This window comes from Geotrypetes seraphini, chromosome 4 (genome assembly GCF_902459505.1).
Source record: "Geotrypetes seraphini chromosome 4, aGeoSer1.1, whole genome shotgun sequence".
NCBI classification, from domain to species: domain Eukaryota; kingdom Metazoa; phylum Chordata; class Amphibia; order Gymnophiona; family Dermophiidae; genus Geotrypetes; species Geotrypetes seraphini.
The window spans coordinates 290,157,259-290,176,181 of NC_047087.1; the positions used below are offsets into that span (position 1 = coordinate 290,157,259).

At 40.9% G+C, this 18,923-nt stretch overlaps 1 protein-coding gene across 23 annotated transcripts in view; it reads right to left on the reverse strand.

The window, feature by feature from the left end:
- Window positions 1-18,923, reverse strand: part of BTRC (beta-transducin repeat containing E3 ubiquitin protein ligase) — a 488,395-nt gene that overhangs the window by 399,170 nt on the left and 70,302 nt on the right. For 12 of the 23 annotated variants that reach the window (XM_033943123.1, XM_033943122.1, XM_033943118.1 and 9 more), the window contains one exon: window positions 10,959-11,066. The exons of the other annotated variants lie outside the window; for them this stretch is intronic. In XM_033943123.1, coding sequence (XP_033799014.1) covers window positions 10,959-11,066 — 108 coding nt within the window. The remainder of the gene's footprint in view (window positions 1-10,958; window positions 11,067-18,923) is intronic. 23 annotated transcript variants of the gene reach the window in all.

An 18,923-nucleotide genomic window follows, 5' to 3' on the forward strand; every position in this document is an offset into this window, starting at 1 on the left:
GGCCAAATACTTACTCCCAGGACTTTTTTGATTCTCTGGTATCCTTGCCCCTGGTTGTAGCTGGAGATCTTAATCAGGTGATGGACGTTACTCTTGATTGCTCCTGTTCTTCTGAGTCTTCTTCTCCCAACTTGAATAAAGGCATCCCTTTTCTCTGTCGGTCTTTGGGTTTGGTAGATCCCTGGAGACTTCTCCATCCTATGGAACGGGACTACATGCACCAATCTCGCACCCATGGGTCTTTTTCTCGTTTGGATTACTTTTTGATTTCGGAATCAGTGTTTGCCCGTGTTTCTGAGGCCGTTATTGGACCTCTGGAGGTGTCTGATCATTGCCCTATATGGTTGGATGAGGCTTGGACTTTGTCTCCTCCTGGCTCAATCAAGTCGTGTAACCGACACCGGTTACAGAATCCAGCTTTTAGGCGAAGGACTGGCTCCTCCTTCGCCTAAAAGCCCTTGTTTTGGACGTTTGGGGCTTAGGCTTTTTTTTAGGTTGAATATATGGTATAAGTTTAGACGTAGTGGTGGTCTGGGCGTTTAAATAGCTGAACGTAGAGGTAGGCCATTATCAAAATAAACCTCCTTTTGGACATTTTTTTTGATAATGGACATTTTCTCTGCTTCTACTTTCAACGTTTAAGGCCTTAGGCCAAAAGGGGACTTAGACGTTTTTTTTTTATTATGTCCCTCCAGGGCTTTAAAGAAAATAGGCTGGTTTAATTCACGTTAAGCCTTTTCCTAATATTTTGTATTATTTTGATATTAGATCTCCCTATCTTACTTTCTTGTTTCTCATCTAGGTATTATTGAGGTCTAAGAAAGAGTATTGGAATACTTGAATTTTATATGATTTAGTTTTTAATTTTGTATTCAAATGCATGTAATTAATGTTTAAATGTTTTGCTTTGTAAATCATATATATATATGCCTTGATGATTTATTAAGCTCTGATTTACTGTATCAAATGGATGCTTGTAAAAGATTGAAATACTAATAAAATATAAATTATAAGAAAGCTACAGCCTCAGCACCCTGAGGTTGTGGGTTCAAACCCACACTGCTCCTTGTGACCCTGGGCAAGTCACTTAATCCCATTGCCCCAGGTAAGTTAGATAGATTGTGAGCCCACCGGGACAGAGAGGGAAAACTGATTGAGTACCTGAATAAATGCATGTAAACCGTTCTGAGCTCCCCTGGGAGAACGGTATAGAAAATTGAATAAATAAATATATTGCTGCATATATGACAGTGACTTCATTTTCCTGGAATGTGTTTGCCTTTTAGCACATTGCGATATTTGAATTTGATAAAGACTTTAATAATTATACTATTTTAACTCTTTGAAGTCCAGGATCTAGTTCCACCTTATCTACTTTTGAACATTTCAAATTGGACCACTGTTTTTTCACTTTTATGTCTTCCCATCCAATCAGCTCTTTCTTCAGGTATTCTTCCATGCTACTAAAGTCCGTAACTCCGTATGTTTGAAATCCAAAACTTCGAGTTGTGTGTGGCCATCCTCCACTTTAGCTGCTATATCGAACCAAACTGTATGATGATCACTACTTCCCAGGTGGGCCCCCTACTCAACAAGGAGCACTTTCTCCATTTGTGAGCACCAGATCCAGTATTGCTTTTTCATCATGGGTTCCATCACTATTTGTCTGAGCAGAGTCCCTTGAAAGGCATCCTTGATTTTCCTACTTGTTTCTGATTCCGCAGACGAAACTTTCCAGTGCACATCCGTCAGGTTGAAATCACCCAGCAACAGCACCTCCCCTTTCTTTCCCAACTTTTGTATATCTGTAATCAGGTCTTTGTCAATTTGCTGCGAGACTTGGAGGTCTGTAGACAACACCCAAGTGGATAGAAGTTCCATCTTCTCTTTTCAAAACAATCCATATTGCTTCTTCCCTTCCCCAGGCCCCCTGCATTTCATTCGCTTGGATATCTGTCTTTACATAGAGAGCTACTCCTCCACCTTTCCACCTTCTCTGTCCTTCCTAAAAGATTATGTTGATGCCCCATCCATGGGAATCACTGAACCATGTCTCTGTGATAGCAACAATATCCAAGTCTGCCTCTAACATCAGGGCTTGCAAATCCTGATTTTTGTTGCTTAGACTGCAGGCATTTGTGGTCATTGCTTTCCAGTTACTATTCCTCAACAATCTTATTTTTTGTATAGTTTTTAGTTTCAGCTAATTTCCCGTTGCATCACTAAGAAGTGAATTGCTAATATTGTTAATTTCATTGCTATCTTTATTATTATTGAATCTTGTCTTATGCTGGGGGTGGCCACCAGAAGTAACCTCCATAAATATGCCACCCCCACCTTCTAGTTTAAATGCCTAGAAACATATTGCCTGAATTTCCCAGCTAGGATTCTTTTTCCTGCCATTCTAAGGTGCAGCCCATCATTACAATACAGTTTCATGTTTTCCCATGTATTGCCCCATCTTCATATATACCTAAAGCCTTCTTGATGACACCAGGCTTTGAGCTACCTATTGAAGTTCTCTATTTTGTACTCTTTCCTTTCCCTTCTGAAAAAGCTATAGTCTTTACAAAAGGTTTTATCTCCTCCCCCAGTTCAGAAAAGCTTTCTATGCTGCAATTCAGTTATTGTTGGCTAGGTCATTTGTCCCAAATTGGATAATATCAGGGTTTAAATTCTTTGCTTCTTCCCTAATTACAGTCAGTATCTATCTGGTATTTCTGGTAGCTGAAGATCCTGGAAGGCATTTCATTATTTTGAGTTCTTGTCATGTGTTCCAAGGTTAATCCCTCTGATGATGGAATCCCCTAGCAGCAATACTTTCCTGGTTTGAGCACAAAAAGCTCAAACCTGGATGTGGTATTGTATATGCAGGTCTCTCAGGGGATCACACCACCCTTTAAGGATGGCCCTGCATGCAAGTACCAGCACCCTTTTTGCTTGAAAAAAGTACTGTTTGTTGAGAACTGAAATTCAACTGATTTTATGTAATTTTTAAAAGAAAAAAATTCATTTTTAATAAAGTAAATTCTATAAAAATTATTTCAAACAAAAAAAAAAAAGTAAATTCTACACACTCTGCTCTGCAAAGCAAAATACTACAAACAAATTAGAAGACAATAACATAGAAATTATGTCTTAACAGATAATTTTCTTTTCTTTAGTCAGCAACACTGTTCTGCACAAATGTGTATTATCCCTTCCTGAAGGGACAATAGAAGGGAGGCTAGCCTCAGAAATGGAACAGTACAACAAAAGAGGCAAGAGAGATGTCAATACCACCCAACAGTTACATTTATTCAAAGCAACACAAATAAACCATTAAAAGTCTTTGATATAAAAAGATCAAATGAAGTCCCAAAAGTGGAATCCTAGAAAAGTCCCAATCGGGATCCAAGTTTTGGCAACTAGCGTTGCATTCCTCAGGAGACAATAAGCAAACGATGTGAGTCTAAGCAGCAAAACAGTCAAAGTGTAGGTGTGCTTTTTTTTCACACAAAGACGCCAACATGCCTGTGACTGTTTTGCTGCTTAGACTCACATTGTTTGCTTATTGTCCCTGAGGAAGGTAACGCTAGTAAAAATTAAAGTGAAACCTTCTGAGCAGTCAATAAGTCTTGGGATCTTTTTTTTATATAGCCTGAGGTTTATCATATTTTCTCCTTGGAGAAGAAAACCTATAATGGCAGCAGGCCTTAAGAGATACCCTGTTTGGGAATATTTTAATGAATTTCCTCTACCTAGGGGGTAAGGCAGGCATGCATGCAAAATGCAAATACTGCAACAAAGAAATGCAAGGCCTAGTGGCCCAAATGAAAATATATCATGAGAAGTGCTATGATGAAGATGACATAAGGAATATGTTTGAACAGACAGGTTCTTCAGGTTGGTAAATACTTTTATTTCAACATGTTTCTTAAAGACCATCTTGAATAATTGTCATATTTGAGCAAAAATATTTCTGTTTTTATTACTGAAATCTACCGTCAATGTGATATAGTTATGAAGAAATAAAGAAACAAGCAAATATTCCTTTTTTGGGCAGTACTGAGTGGCAATGAATACAATGAGAAACCATGATTTATATCAAGTCTTTCTGGAGTGATTTAAATCATAATTTAAATTGATTTGATTTAAATCAAATCCACCCTGACACCTAGAACCCTAGGCCAAGGATTGCAGAACAGTGTTGCTGACTAAAGAAAAGAAAATTATTTGGTAAGACAATTTTTCTTTTCTTATCATTGGCTTCATCACTCTGCACAAATGAGATATAATGAAACAGTCCATTTGATGGGGAAGACAAGGCCCCCAAATGACGACTCTGCCAAAGTTCGAACAGACTGACTACCACGTCCAACATGTAAAAAACATGAGAGGTGCTGACCAAATCACTACGTTGCAAATATTCTTAAGGGACACTGCTTGAGTCTCTTCCCAGGCAGGGGCCTGAGCCCTAGTAAACCGCTTAGATTTGACAATTCATGTATGTACCGTATTTTTCGCTCCATAAGACGCACTTTCTTCCCCAAAAAAAGTAGGTCAAAAAGTGGGTGCGTCTTATGGAGTGAATACAATTTTTTTTTTAACACCTCCGCCCTCCACCTTTTTTAAAATGCTCTCTCACGCAGATCCGCCAACTACTGCTCCTCCGAAGAACCTCGGGAGCACAACGAAGATGCAGAGACCTAAGGAGACGGCAAGCAGCGCCTGTTGAAAGGAAGACAGCACCACTGCAGCAGCCTGTAGAACTGCGGATACTCTCTCGTGTCCTGCTGAACCACCCAGGGGAGGCAAAGCAGAATTCTAGAGCACACTTATGCCTCTCTCTGGGGTATATTTTGCTGGCACATGCTCCCTGCTGGAAACATCGCTGCGCACCGCACAAGCATCTCCTCTTGCCCACAACCAACAAGGCCACCAAGCCCTCGGTCTTCTCCTTTACGGCGACTGCCCAGTTATAACACAGTGGGGGATTGGTTGGGGTGTCTGGTAATTGCGACTCCCAGAATAGCTGAGGCCGGATCACTAAGGTGCAGGAGGGCAAGCCGGGCCCCTATTTGGGCAGCACAGCGGCTTCGGCCTCGGGCTGTTTATGAAAACCTAAGCAACAGTCACTTCCTTCCACATGGGCCCAGGGTTGTCAGGCTTAGGGTTCAAGGTCTTTGCGTGAACAAGTAACATGGAGCATAATGATGGCTATTACTGAATACTATATATATTTTCATGTATAGGCCCCGGGGAATGGAGCAAGCTTCCATCAAATATCCATCAGCAGAATAATTTATTGAGTTTTTAAAAATTATTGAAGAAGCATAATTTTTTTGTCACATGAAGTATTGTATTTAAATTTGGTCGCTCTATTTTCCTTTTACTGTTTGTAACTGTTTGTCTCAGGGAGAGGGGGCAGGGTGCAGAGCCTGGCAGGGAGGGGGGTTTGGGTGCAGAGCCTGGCAAGGAGTGTGGGATTTGGTGCAGAGCCTGGCAGGGAGTGAGGGGGGGGGGGCTGGGTGCAGAGCCTGGTACATATTAGTACACAATTTGGTTCAGAATGTTTTTTTCCTTGTTTTCCTACTCTAAATCTAGGGTGCGTCTCATGGTCCGGTGTGTCTTATGGAGCAAAAAAATACGGTAATTGCAGTATATCAAATAACTAACTGTAAAGTGGGTTTTCAGCTCTTGAGGCATGGACAATTCATTTTCATGCAGGCAGACTCAATAGGCACCTTGATCCACTTTGCAATGAAGGCCAAAAGACCTCCTAGTCCTTCCAAGGGCCATGAAAAGCACAAAGAGGTGAACAGAGATGAAATTCATTCATCTCCTTTAGGTAACGGACCAGTGTCCTCTAGACACCTACCTTGTGGAGTTTCTGATCCCCAGGAGCTGAACCTTATGCCAAAAAGTAGAGCAAGTAGACCTCCTAATTAACATGAAATAGAGACACTTACTTTCAACAGAAAAGAGGGGACTGAACATAGAGATCCTCAGTCTAACATAAAAGACAGATATGGGTCCTAGCAAAACAGTGGTGATAGCTATCAGAAATACTGCTCTGATAGTAAGATCTTTGGTAGAAACTGAGCTCAGAGGCTCAAATTGGAGCATTGGACAACACCCGCAGCACCAAACTGAGGTCCCACAAAGGGAAGGAAAAGGCATATGCAGATGAGCCACTCTTCAGGAATCGAGACACCTCTCTATGTAAACCATAGAGAAACCCTTCACTTCCCACAAAAACTGGCCAGAGCCGCCACCACCTAGACCTTCAAGGACCTCAAAGCCTGCCCCTGTTACAGGCCTACCTGTAGAAACCTCCAAATACAAGAATCTGAGCCCTCCAGGGAGACAGAAAAATTCTATACAATAGCATTAGCCACTGACAAAGGGCATAAAGCTAGACAAACCAATTGAATTAATGTTTTATTTTTTACATGGGCTGCAAAAGCAAGCACTGTTGGAAAGTCTGGGAGCTGCAGGGAAGCTCATGGGGAGTAGACTCAAATAGGGTGAACGAGCAAGAGTAGTGGGGGTACAGGGACCTTTACCTGTTTGGCATGGCTTCAGTGGATCGAGCCAAAGCCTCACATAGTGGCACTAAGAAGTGTGACTGGGGTTGTAGAGCCAAGTTTTGAGCTCAATCAGGTATGATCCTCAGACTGTGACCTGGGAGCAGCAGTTAGGCTTTACCATGCTGTGTGGCCACTGTCAGCACAGCGGGAAGCTATCCCCAGGACAGAAGCACCATCAGCATGACCTACCATCTGCTGAAAATAAAGTAAAATACTGGATTGATCCAGAGTACACCTCTGCTTATGCTGGTAATCTCACTGGCAAAATTCACTCTTCCCTACCTCCACCTGCTTAGTAGAAAGGGATAACAGCCATTTGTGCAGAATGATAGAGCCAACGATAAAAAGAGATTTGATTCTTACCTTGCTAATATCTTTTCCAGTAGATAAGTGTGTAATTCTTAACAGTAGGATATTCTCCCCATGCTCACAAGCCATGCAGAAGGAATCCATTCCAGGTTTTCAACTCCTACTCCTTCTCCAGAAGGCTCTATTGCCCCCTTCAGTTTCTACCACATAAGAAAGAGGGGTATGGGGAGACTAACCAAACTACAGATTTATTCTGCTCTGAAAGTATAAAACAACATGTTAAACATTTTAAGTGAACAATCGAAACATCCAAAAAACATACCAATCAGAAACTTTTATGGAGCTTAAACATTCCCCCCAATGTGTTATAGCAAGAGATTGTTCCTCATAACTTTGAGATCAGACCAACTTCAAAACCTCAGTTTTGACTGGAACATCCTGATTGAGACAGGAGTAAATAACTGATAGGACAGAGTTAGGATTAAATTTTATGAGAATGTTATATGAATTTTGGGATAACGGGAATAGTAAGACAGATGCTAAATTACATAAAATGGAAGACAGGGGGAAGTTTATCTCCCTAAGATAGCTGACAAGCCTATGTGGCAAGCCTGGTTGTTTTTTTCCAGATCACACTATTTGAATTTGAACCCAATGTATACCATCTCCTCCCTCTTCTTCTCCCCTATTTCCATCATTTCTTAAACATCATTTTTCCATCCCTCTTCCTTCCTCACCCCTCCCTGTGCACCATCTCCTCCATCCCTATGAAGCATTCCTTCCTCTCTCTACCCCTCTGGTGGTCTGTCATCTTTTTCCTCTCTTCTCCTTCCCAGAATCTGGCATCTCTCTCACCTCTTCCCCATCTTAGTTTGGAATCTCTCCTCATTCTCTTCTCTGATCTGACTTCTCTCTCTTCTTCCCTCCCCTCTCCAGTAGTCCAACAACTTTCCTTTCTCCCTTCCTGTGATCTGATATCTCCCTCTTCTCTTTCCCTTCCTTGATCTGGCATCTCTCTCTCCTACTTTCCCCCTCCAGTAGTATGACATCTCATTCCGTTTCCTCCTACTTGTGGTCAGGTATCTCTCTCTCCTCTCCTTCCCTTCCTTCTTCCTCCCTACATTAGTCTGGAATCTTTCTCTCCCCTCCTTCCTTAGTCTGGCATCTCTATCTGCTTCCCTTCCCCCTCCTGTAGTCTGGCATTTCTCTCCTTCCCTTTCTCTGTTCTTGTGGTCTGGTATCTCTTTTCTCCTTCCCTCCTCCTCTCTACCATGGCCTGGCATCTCTTTCTGTGTTTCCCTTCACTTCCCTCGGTGGACTAGCCTCTCTTTCTATGTTTCCCTCTACTTCCCCACAGTCCAGCATCTCTCTAGTAACCACTCCCCCCCCCACCCTGGTGATCCCCCCATGACCCTCCCTGCATTCTCCCCCTCCACGGGATCTTGTGGCTCCTCACCCTTCTCCTTCCCAGCAGCTGGTCTTGCACTCTTCGGGCTGCCAGCAACATGAGTGAAGTAAACACACTTCCTTAGTCAGCCCAGAAGCTTTCTGTCTGCTACTGCGTCCTGATTGAGGGAAAGCTTCTGGGCCACCAAAGGCAGAGTATTTACCTCACTCATGCTATCAGTGGCCTGAAAAATGAAAAAGCAGCTGCAGGGAAGGAGAAGTGTTGGATCCATGGAGGGATGATGAAACCCCAGTCTGCAGCATGGGTTACCCAGGTCACCATTGCCTCATAGGCCTTGCAATGAAGATCATTGTTCTAAGGGGTCCTTTTAGTAAACTGGAGTAAGTGCTATTTCCCACTTACCGAATGTTAAAAAGGCATATTGCAGGATGTGTGCAGGTGTCACATCGTAAATTTCCCATTTACGCATGCACAATGTGCACTAAAAACATTCTTTATTTTCTAGGAAGGGGGAGTGTTTGGGGGTGGAAAGTGGGCATGACAGTGCTAATTAGGTATGTGAGGAATTGCCATGTGTTACTTGATTAGCATGGATTTGGACTTGGAGAATGAGATGCACAGCGTCAGCATCTATGAGACAAACTTGTTTTGTTATATAGAATTTTTTGGACCCCAATTCGTTTACAAAAGTTAGATGCTGGGACTTTCATCTTGAAGTAGGGACACTGGATCATCTATTATTTTATTGTCCCTTGATACTCAATTTTTGGAAATCAATATGGGAGAAAATTAATATGGTACTCGATGTCTCTATACCATTGTCCTACGATGTGATTCTATTTGGAACACTGTTGAAAGCTAAGAGTCCAATAGACATTTATAAAAGTAGACTTCTTCTGATCATGACAAGGGTGGCCATACAATTGATAACCAGAAACTGGAAGAACTGGGATAGAATAAATTACTATTTTTGGTGGGAAACAATCTGTTTGTATTACAGATATGAAAGAATGTATACAGAACAAATGGGAAATAATATAAAGTTTTAAAAAATATGGGGTCCATTAGAGGCATTTGTTAAACAAAAGACTAATTGATTAACCTTTAATTTCTAGATGATCTCTACACACATCCAGAGAGGGTGGAAGGGGGAGGAGTAAAGTACTTTGTTCAGTATTTGTTGAAGATAAGTGCTGTTATATGTTTTATTTGACTGTATATTTGTTTGCACTTTGTATAAGTTCTAAAAATGAATAAAGATTTACAAAAAAAAATGGTAGGGGCTCACATAATAAGTTTTTTAATGGCAAAATTAGCACATGGCCATTAATTTGGAAAATGGGAAAATCAGCCAGTTTCCAGGCATTGCAAAAGTGGTCTTAGCACATAGGAAAGACCCACATAAAGGGCATGTTAAGTCTGCGGCTTTAGTGAAAGGGCCTCTTACTATGTAAAAATAAAATAAATTAAAAAAATTAAAAATGGTAAGTCTTGATCTCACAGAATAGTATATTTGGTTCAAGTCAGCCCTCCAATGGTACTGAATTCCACAATGATGATACAAACCACAGAAAATGCACAGGTTCATCACCATTAATTTTAATGCTGGGTAAGGTAAAATTTCTAGAAGAGGTTTTTTTAGCAATGAATTCCATATTCTCAATGAAATATGATGACAAAGCAAATCAGATTTGAACAGAGAAATGGAAACTGAATTCTATATTGCTCGTCACTTTCATTTCTGTTTTTGTTGAGTGTTCTTATAGACCTCCAAATACATGTAAACATACATGTTGGAGCTCACTAGTTGGAGAAGCATAGAATTAACGACTGCTCTGTATATAGAGTGTATGAAGGGCAGGCAGTTACTAAATGTATTTGAAAAATGGTACCAGGTAGAACCAAGGAGAGAGGCCACTGCTATAGGTCAGGGCTCATATGGATATATTGCAGCCCAATGCTGTTCCCAATTGGCAGGATCATACACTATAAGGAAGGGAAGAGTAACTGGAAAGATAGGGAGAATGGAAGAAGCTGATGGAAAGATTAAGCTGCATGGAGGAGGAAAAGGAGCAGAGCAAAAGTGGCCAAATAAAAAACAGTCAAAATGAAAAAAACGAGAGGTAAAATAAATGCAATACCCCACTCTCCCATCCTCTGCTCCCAAAAAGACAAATTTAATGGAAATCTCTTAGCACCCAAGTTTTCTAAGCATTTTAACTGAATATCAGACAGTCACCTTCAAAAAAAATTGCTAACTAGCAATGTTTATGTATAGATTGTTTAAACCAGGAATGTACTTAATGTAAATAGATGTTAACATACTATTGTACTAGATGAAGACTGAATGATGGCACATCTCAAACATCAAGACAAAGTTAATGTAAAATTTCCAAAATGGATTTCACACGAAAGTAGTTCCTGTGTCCCTTAAAAATTCAGCAAACACACTTCAGAATCAGTTCCACAGATTTCAAAACCAAATTGATTGAATCAATCAGTTCATTATACCACACAAAAGGGTAAATGTGTTTGTCAACAGAGAAAACTGAATGCAAATGAGCTAATGCTAATGTTAAACTCTAGCAAGATTGCTGAATAATAGAAAATGATTGCAGAGAATGAGGAAGAATAAATGGATCCTAGTGAGTGAGAGACAGATAAAGTACCTGGAAAGCTGTAAATGTGCCAGTCCCTGGATTATACAGGCATCGCAGCGAGGGCATGCTGTCCGCCAGGCTGGAGCAGCCCAGCCACAGAGACCTGGGCATAGAGCACTGCAGAGAGAGGACAACTATGAGATGGGAAAGTATGAAACAGGATGACACAGATTATAGAACATTTTAAAGATAGCTCAACTGCAGAGATGATTTCAGCTAGAAACTTCTTGGCCTACCTGTCCTCATGTGAAAAAATATAGATGCTAATAAATAAAAAAAAGTATATTATAAATTAATCTCACTTTCAAATAGGTGATGTCCTATTCTTAAAAAAAAAAAAAAAAAAAAAAAAAAAAAAAAAGAGTCACCAAAAGAATTAATCCACTTCAAACTGAATGCCATGATTTTCCTCTCCTATAAAATGTACTAGTCCTCACTAAACTTGTGGGCTTTCATATTATTGTGAATAATCTGGACAAAACAAGCTAATACATTAACTTGGGGTTTTCTACAACTGTCATGAGCTATCCCTAGGAAGAATGGTCATACAATTTGTCTTCAATATTTATACCGTACGCTATGATGGTTCACAGTCATAAGCGCATGGGACAAAGCCGCGTCGACATTAGAGAGCAGACAATTGAGCGCAAGACTCAAGCGCGCCACCGTAAAAGTATATTTTAAAGAGCTCCGACGGGGGGTGTGAGGGGGGAACCCCCCCTAGTTTGCTTAATAGTGTTCGCGCTGCCGTTGGGGGTAGTTTGAGGGGAACACTATTAAGTAAAGTGGGGGGTTCCCCCCCACACACACACCCCCATCGGAGCCCTTTAAAATAAACTTTTACGGTGGCTGCTCTCTATTGTCGGCGCGGCTTTGTCCGTCACGCTTTTGTCCGGTCACCCACTATGATAGCTTAAACAAAGAACAAATATTATTACTATCCCAAGTCAGACAGAGGAAGGGAAAGTAGTCTGTACAAAAAGTGAGCTAGTGAGACTACTCCCAATAAATTAAATGGATTCCCTATTTTTCAATATATGGTGCATTTTTAAACCTTGGTTCATGTTTCTTGAGATCTAAACAATTCCTCTGGAAAACAACATGAACTTAGCCCCCTGATAGTGTTGCTGGAGTGCAAAGTTAATATTGCTGTTCAAAGATAAAGTGCAAGCAGCCTATATGCCTTACAACAATCCATAAGATCACTTTACCGCAGCACTCTTTGTGCAATTACTTTTTGTAGGATACCATAGATGTTAAGTCTAATTTAAGATGCTTTTTACAGATGTAAAATGTGCGGTTAACATAAATGTTTTATAATACCTTTCCTCCCTCCCCCCACTCCAGTTTTGAAATGCTAATTTTGCAAAATGAGAAGAAAAAGAACGAGAAAGAAAAAAAGAAAAGAAGCGGATGTGATGTGGTAGCTGTCTTTTGCTCTGCCACCCATTTTGAGGAAACTTCAGAAAAAATTGCACTAATTTCAGAAAACAGTCTTAGGGACACATTTAAATTTTCATGCAAAGGCAATGTTAGTTGCCTAAACTCTATGCATGCCACTCTACAGTATGCTTATGTTCACTGGATATTTTTCTTTTAATTTATATCGCCAAGCCTTGGCTTATTTTATAAGTACAATGATGTTCAAAATACCTTCTTAAATATTTCAAAAATTAAGGATTCTGAAAAGAGAGAATTATAAATACTAAAACAAGAAAACAAGCATCTTTCTATTCTAAACAATAATAATAAAGTGATTCCTTGTAGCACTGGTCGTCATTTGTACTTAATTTATACCTGTATATTTATCATATCAAATGTTTCCTATTGTACACTACCACAAAAAGGGGTACTACATGCTGATAGAATAAATGAGTTGGTACCAATTTAAAGCTTCAGTTTCAACCAGTATACTAATTGACCAGGAGGCTTGATATCCAATAAAGCCAAAGTGCAAAGTCTATCTCTATCTGCTGGTAGATAGGCACAACCCACTAGTACTGCCCGATTCACTGATTTGAATCGATTCATTTTCTAAAAAATTTGAGCTTTCCGATTCACTAACCAACCCTCCTCCCCCACATACCTTCGGACCTCCTAAAGAAGGAGCAGCAGCGCTCTGGCAGTAAAAAGCCTGTCCTAAGCGCTGCCTCTTGCTGGTCGTCCACTGCCACTCCTGCTTTAAGAGGCCTGATATCAAGAGTTCACGGTGGTGGGGGGGCAGGGTTTAGTCAGGAAGTTCTGCATAGGCACCAGCGCTATGGGTACCATCGGCTCCTTGGCTTTAGGGAGTTCCCCGAAGGCCGGCATATTTTCCCTTCCTCCCCACCATCGTCTGGATTTCCCCTGACCTCCCGGTCTTACTTTCAAGAATTACAACCTGTAGAGGATCCCCGGTGATGTAGCGATTCTAGCATGGCTGCCGTCTGCCTCTGCTGCATGTTCCCTCTGCTGTGGTCTATTCCAGACCAAAACAGGATGTGACATCAGAGGAAGTGCAGGACTGCAGCAGAGGGAACATGCAGCGGAGGAAGAATCGCTACATCACTGGCAATTCTCTGCAGGCCATAGTTAGTTTTGAAAGTGAGACCAGAAAGCCAGAAAATAGTGGAGAGAAGGGGGAAACATACAGGCCTTCGGGGGGGGGAGGGGCCCTTGGTGTAACTATTAGAAGTCAAAAGGGGGTCAAAAGAGAGGGGCATATGCAGGACTGAGGGGGGGAAGGGGAAGAAATAATGGGTCTTAAAACAGAGGAGAGAATGGAGTGGAGGGAGGGAAAAGAACGGGAGAGAAGTTGAACCCAAAGGGGGGATAGAAATACTGGATGGGGGGAGTGGTCATTAGAGAAATGATGGGCTGTGGGGATGGAGATTTTAAAAAAAAGGAGAGGTGCCAGACCTCCAGGGGAGGGAAGGGAAACAGAAGGGGAGAACAGAGACGGAAGATGGATGGTGAGCACGGAGAAATAAAATGTCAAATGGGCAGGAGACCCTGGGAAGCGAGTTAACAGAAGACAAACAGAAACCAGAGCCTGGGACTAACTTGATTTGCATAATGACCAGACAATAAAAGGTGGAAAAATAATTTTATTTTCTGTTTTCTGATTACAATATGTCAGATATGAAATGTGTATCCTTCCAGAGCTGGTGTGGATGATAGACAGCAAATGTGAGCTAGGACCTAAAGAGAGAGGGAAAGTCTTTTTTATTTTGTTTACACAAAAATAGGAGAGGGCAAAGGGGGTGGGGTGGGTGAAGAGGCTACAAAATAAACTCACCAGGATGTTTGGAAAAAACATCTATTTAGGCAGGAAAATAAAATAAAAAAAAATAAAAAAAATCGATTCAATAGGCTGAATTGAATCGAAATATATTTTCCCTGAATCAGGCAGCACTACATCCCACTAGTCTATGAATTCATCTGCTGCTAAGGAAGGTGCTGTCTATAATGATGTTGTCTACTAGAATATGTAGGTAAGAAGCAAAGCCATAAACAAAAACTCATTTAAAAAATATACATGATTAACCTTAACAGGTAATAAAGAAGCATAAAAGCTAACCCTGCAATTACACTGAACCCCAACAGACTAAACTGCTTAGATTATAGGCAGGGTATAAATTTTTGCAAATAAGAACATAAGAATAACCTTACTGGGTCAAACCAATGGTCCATCAAACCAAGTATCTCATTCTCACGGTGGCCAATCCAGGTCACTAGTACCTGGCCAAAACCCAAGGAGTAGCAATATTCCATGCTACCGATCCAGGGTAAGCAGTGGCTTCCCCCGTGTCTTTCTCAATAACAGATTATGGACTTGTCCAAACCTTTCTTTAAGCTATGCCAGTTTACGCTTCCATTTCAATCTAAAATTACCACTAGTGTAATGGAAAAATTGATATGGCTACCAATTTTCATTTATACATGTGTTAAGGCCACTAAGCTTTCATATATAACATGAAAAAAATCTGATAGCAAAACATAAAACATCGATTTTCTTATCAGTTTTCATCAACAGATGGCTGAACAACAAAACCATTTTTCTGAGAACTGACAATATGATACTACTACTGTCTATAGCACTACTAGTTTATGTAGTGCTGTACACATTATAGGCAGGTACTTTCTCTATCCCCACAGTTTTATACCTAGGGCAATACAGAGTTAAGTGACCAGGGTTACAAGGAGCTGTAGTGAGAACTGAACCCAGTGGTGGCAAGTCAAATGCACGCAAGACAAATGCACGTAGTCAATTACTCCTTCACTCCAATATGATAATTAGCAGTAATTAGCAGTAATTACAGAAGTGTTCAATTCATACTTTTAAATTAAACAGTTTTTATGAAAATACATTACAATTTATGTAAAAGAAATAAAATGTACAAGAAATCAAACTCAATTTTCAAACTATCAACACTTTAAAAACTTAGGGACCCTTTTACTAAAGTTTAGCATGCACTAATAAACATGCCCTAAGAGCCAGGTGGCCGATAGATATAAAATAGAATGCCCAGCATTTAGTGCACACTAAGGGCTCCTTTTACTAACGTACGCTAACATTTTTAGCGCATGCAGGATATTACCGCGCGCTATGCAGCTAGAACTAATGCCAGCTCAATGCTAGCGTTAGCGTCTAGCGTGCATTATTTTGCGCATTAATGCCCTAACGCAGCTTCGTAAAAGGAGCCCTAAACTTTAGTAAAATGCCTCTTAATGACAGATTAGCGCAGTTCTAATGAACATCCAGAATGCACTTAAACTTACTGTATTCATGCTACAGGATTTGGATTTGTAAGAAAGATCAGAGTGACAGTTCTGTGATTTTGAAGACTATAGTTGTCTATTTTGATTTCTAATCAACTTTTCAGTGATGCCCAAGGCAGACAGTAGCAAAAATGAATATAATGCCACAATATTTATTTATTTACAACAGAAGTATAGACTAATGAGAGATCAGTTCCAGGTAAAATTATGGAAGCTATTGCTAAGAATAGAATTATCTGGCATATGAACAAACAAGGAAAAACATACCTAGATTTAGAAGGGTGTTTTTTAAATCATGATCTCTGTCAGCATTTAAAAGAAAGAAAATATTATATTTGCATATATTTTCATATAGATTAATACTGGGTCTAATCTGGCCAATTAAATGCTATTTGAGTGGTACGGTAGGTCATCAGTGCTCCATTCTTTTTATAGTCTACAAAAAGAATCTGAATTTGTCCATCACACCTTGTTTAAAAGTAGACTGAAAACCCACTTCAACTCATAACCAACCCTACTCCCCACTGTCCTTTAGTGCTGCCTGATTCAGGAAAAAATGTTTTGATTCGATTTGGCCTATTGAATTGATTTTTCGATTCAATTCACTTTTCCTGCCCATTAGGTGGGGTTTTTTTAACCGGCCTGGCGGGTTTATTTTTGTAGACTCTTCATCCATCCCACCCCTTTGTCCTCTCCAAACCCAGGCCGGTGCTGTGGTGTAAACAAAACACAAAAGGCATTTCTTCTCTCTATTGGATCCAAGCTCACGTTTGCTAACACAGGCTCTGGCAGGATACACATTTCAAATCTGACATATTGTAATCACAACATAGAAAAATAACATTTTTTTCTATCTTTTGTTGACTGGTCATCTTATTATTCAAATCATGTTGGTCCCAGGCTCTAGTTTATGTTTGTCTTCTGTTAACTTGTTCACCAGGATCTCCTGCTCATTTGGCATTTACGTCTTTCCCCGTGCTCACTATTCATCTTTCATCTTTGTACTTTGCCTTCCACTGCCATATCCAACATTTCTGTTTCTTTCCCACTGTGTACCATCTCTCTCCCCCTGCCTTGTGATCTGGTCAAACCTCTCTATTCTCCTCCACTTTTTGAAGCTGCTTTGAACTCTTAATTCCCAATCACTGTCAAGATACCTTACTCATTGTATCATTCCTTCTGCCAGAAACTCCCCAACCCTGAGATGTCCTGTCTGTCCAAATTAGATTGTAAGCTCTTCTGAGCAGGGACCATCTATTGAATGTTAAATTTACAGTGCTGCGTACGCCTTTCAATACTGTAGAAATAATAAATAGTAGTAGTAAATAAATAGTGAGCCAAAATGTTTCACTGAAATACTTTTGGTACAAAACATCAATAAAATAACTACTGATCACAAAAAATAAGAAAGCTGACCACGTCTTGTACAATATATAATCACATACACTTCCCCCTCCCCATTCGCGGTTTCCCTACTCGCGATTTCACATAATCGTGATTTTTTTTTTGGGGGGGGGGAGGAGGAGGGAAAAAGAAACCCCATATTTTTGGCTTCCCCCCGGCATCCTGGCCTTACCTGGTGGTCTAGCTGGTTTTCGGGGCAGGAGCGATCTTCCTACGCTCCTGCCCCGTGCAGATAGCCATTAGGAAATGGCTGTGGGGAGTTCCCGAGAGACTACGGGAACTCCCCACAGCCATTTCCTAATGGCTATCTGCACGGGGCAGGAGCGTAGGAAGATCGCTCCTGCCCCGAAAACCAGCTAGACCACCAGGTAAGGACGGGATGCCAGGGGGAGACAGGGGTGGGTCAGAGCCGGATATTCGCGGTTTTTCGCCATTCGTGGTCCGGCTCTGCCCGTATCCCCCGCGAATAAGGAGGGAGAAGTGTACATGGTTCAATCTGGGAAACCCCCTCCGACTTCATTTTTATTAGATGCTAACCCTCCATAGATTGCATACTTCTTCACCTAGCACCTTTTCACCTGCCTGCTTCCAAGTCACGCCAAATGCACCAGTTGACAAGATGAACTACCACAACCAGGGCTGTGGAGTCGGAGTTGGAGTCAGAATCGAGGAGTTGGAGACAATTTTGGGTACCTGGAGTCAGAGTTGTGGGTACCAGAAACTGAGGAGTTGGAGTTGAAGGATTTATCTACCGACTCCACAGCCCTGATTTCAAAAAAGCATATAGATAAAACCAGGACTGTGGAGTCGGAGTTGGAGTCTGAGACAATTTTGGGTACCTGGAGTCGTGGATACCAGAAACCGAGGAGCTGGAGTCGGAGTTGAAGGCTTTATCTACTGTCTCCACAGCCCTGACCACAACATACCTGCAGCATATCATCTCCCTTTTTTCCCCACTGGAAAGAAGTTGGGGAAAAGAAAGGGAAAATAATCATTACAGACCCCCCTGACCAAGTTTCAGAAGACCAGGACGCAGTCTGAGAAGAGGCTGTGCTGAAGACCACGTTCTCCCTTTTTTTCTTTTTTGTAATTTTCACTGCCTCCCCATATAGAGTAAGAATGTTGTTATTAGTTCTTGCTGTCAAGACTCACTAAGAGTGAAAAATTATCAGGCACCACCCAGTAGCAGAACCACTATGTAGGAACGCAACCTCAGCTGATTCTCTTCTCAAGGGGGGAATCAGCCCCAAATGACTATTTCCCCAGGTTTGTCTGTGCTCCACTAGAAAACTGGGTCAACAGCTTTCTCAGGAGTGGCCTACTTGTAGCTGCTGCACTAGGTCACATGTCTTCATCCTCTGCTGGAAATAAGAGTAATAATTAGATGTTGAAAAAACAGCACCAGAACCCTATAAGAAGACTCAAGTTAAGGTTTTATGCTTTCCCTCATCTGCTGGCAGAGGAACATAACTCTGGTCTGGTATGCAAAATAAGGAAGCCAGATTTTTCTGCATGGGATCCTTACAAACCAAGTCTTGGATAGATGTGTGAATGAATTTACATGTAGATTGGATCAATTATACACATTACATTACATTAGAGATTTCTATTCCGCCATTACCTTGCAGTTCAAGCCCTGATATTTAAAACTATATCTTCTCCTCAAATACAGGTAAAGTAGCATGGTCAAATAAATGGTCTGATCATTCCCCTCTTACATTAGAAACTAACAAGCTTCATATATCCCCAGAAAAAAGGGAGCTAGTCATTAAACAATACCTTGCTATTAAATGCTATGTAGAATTAAAC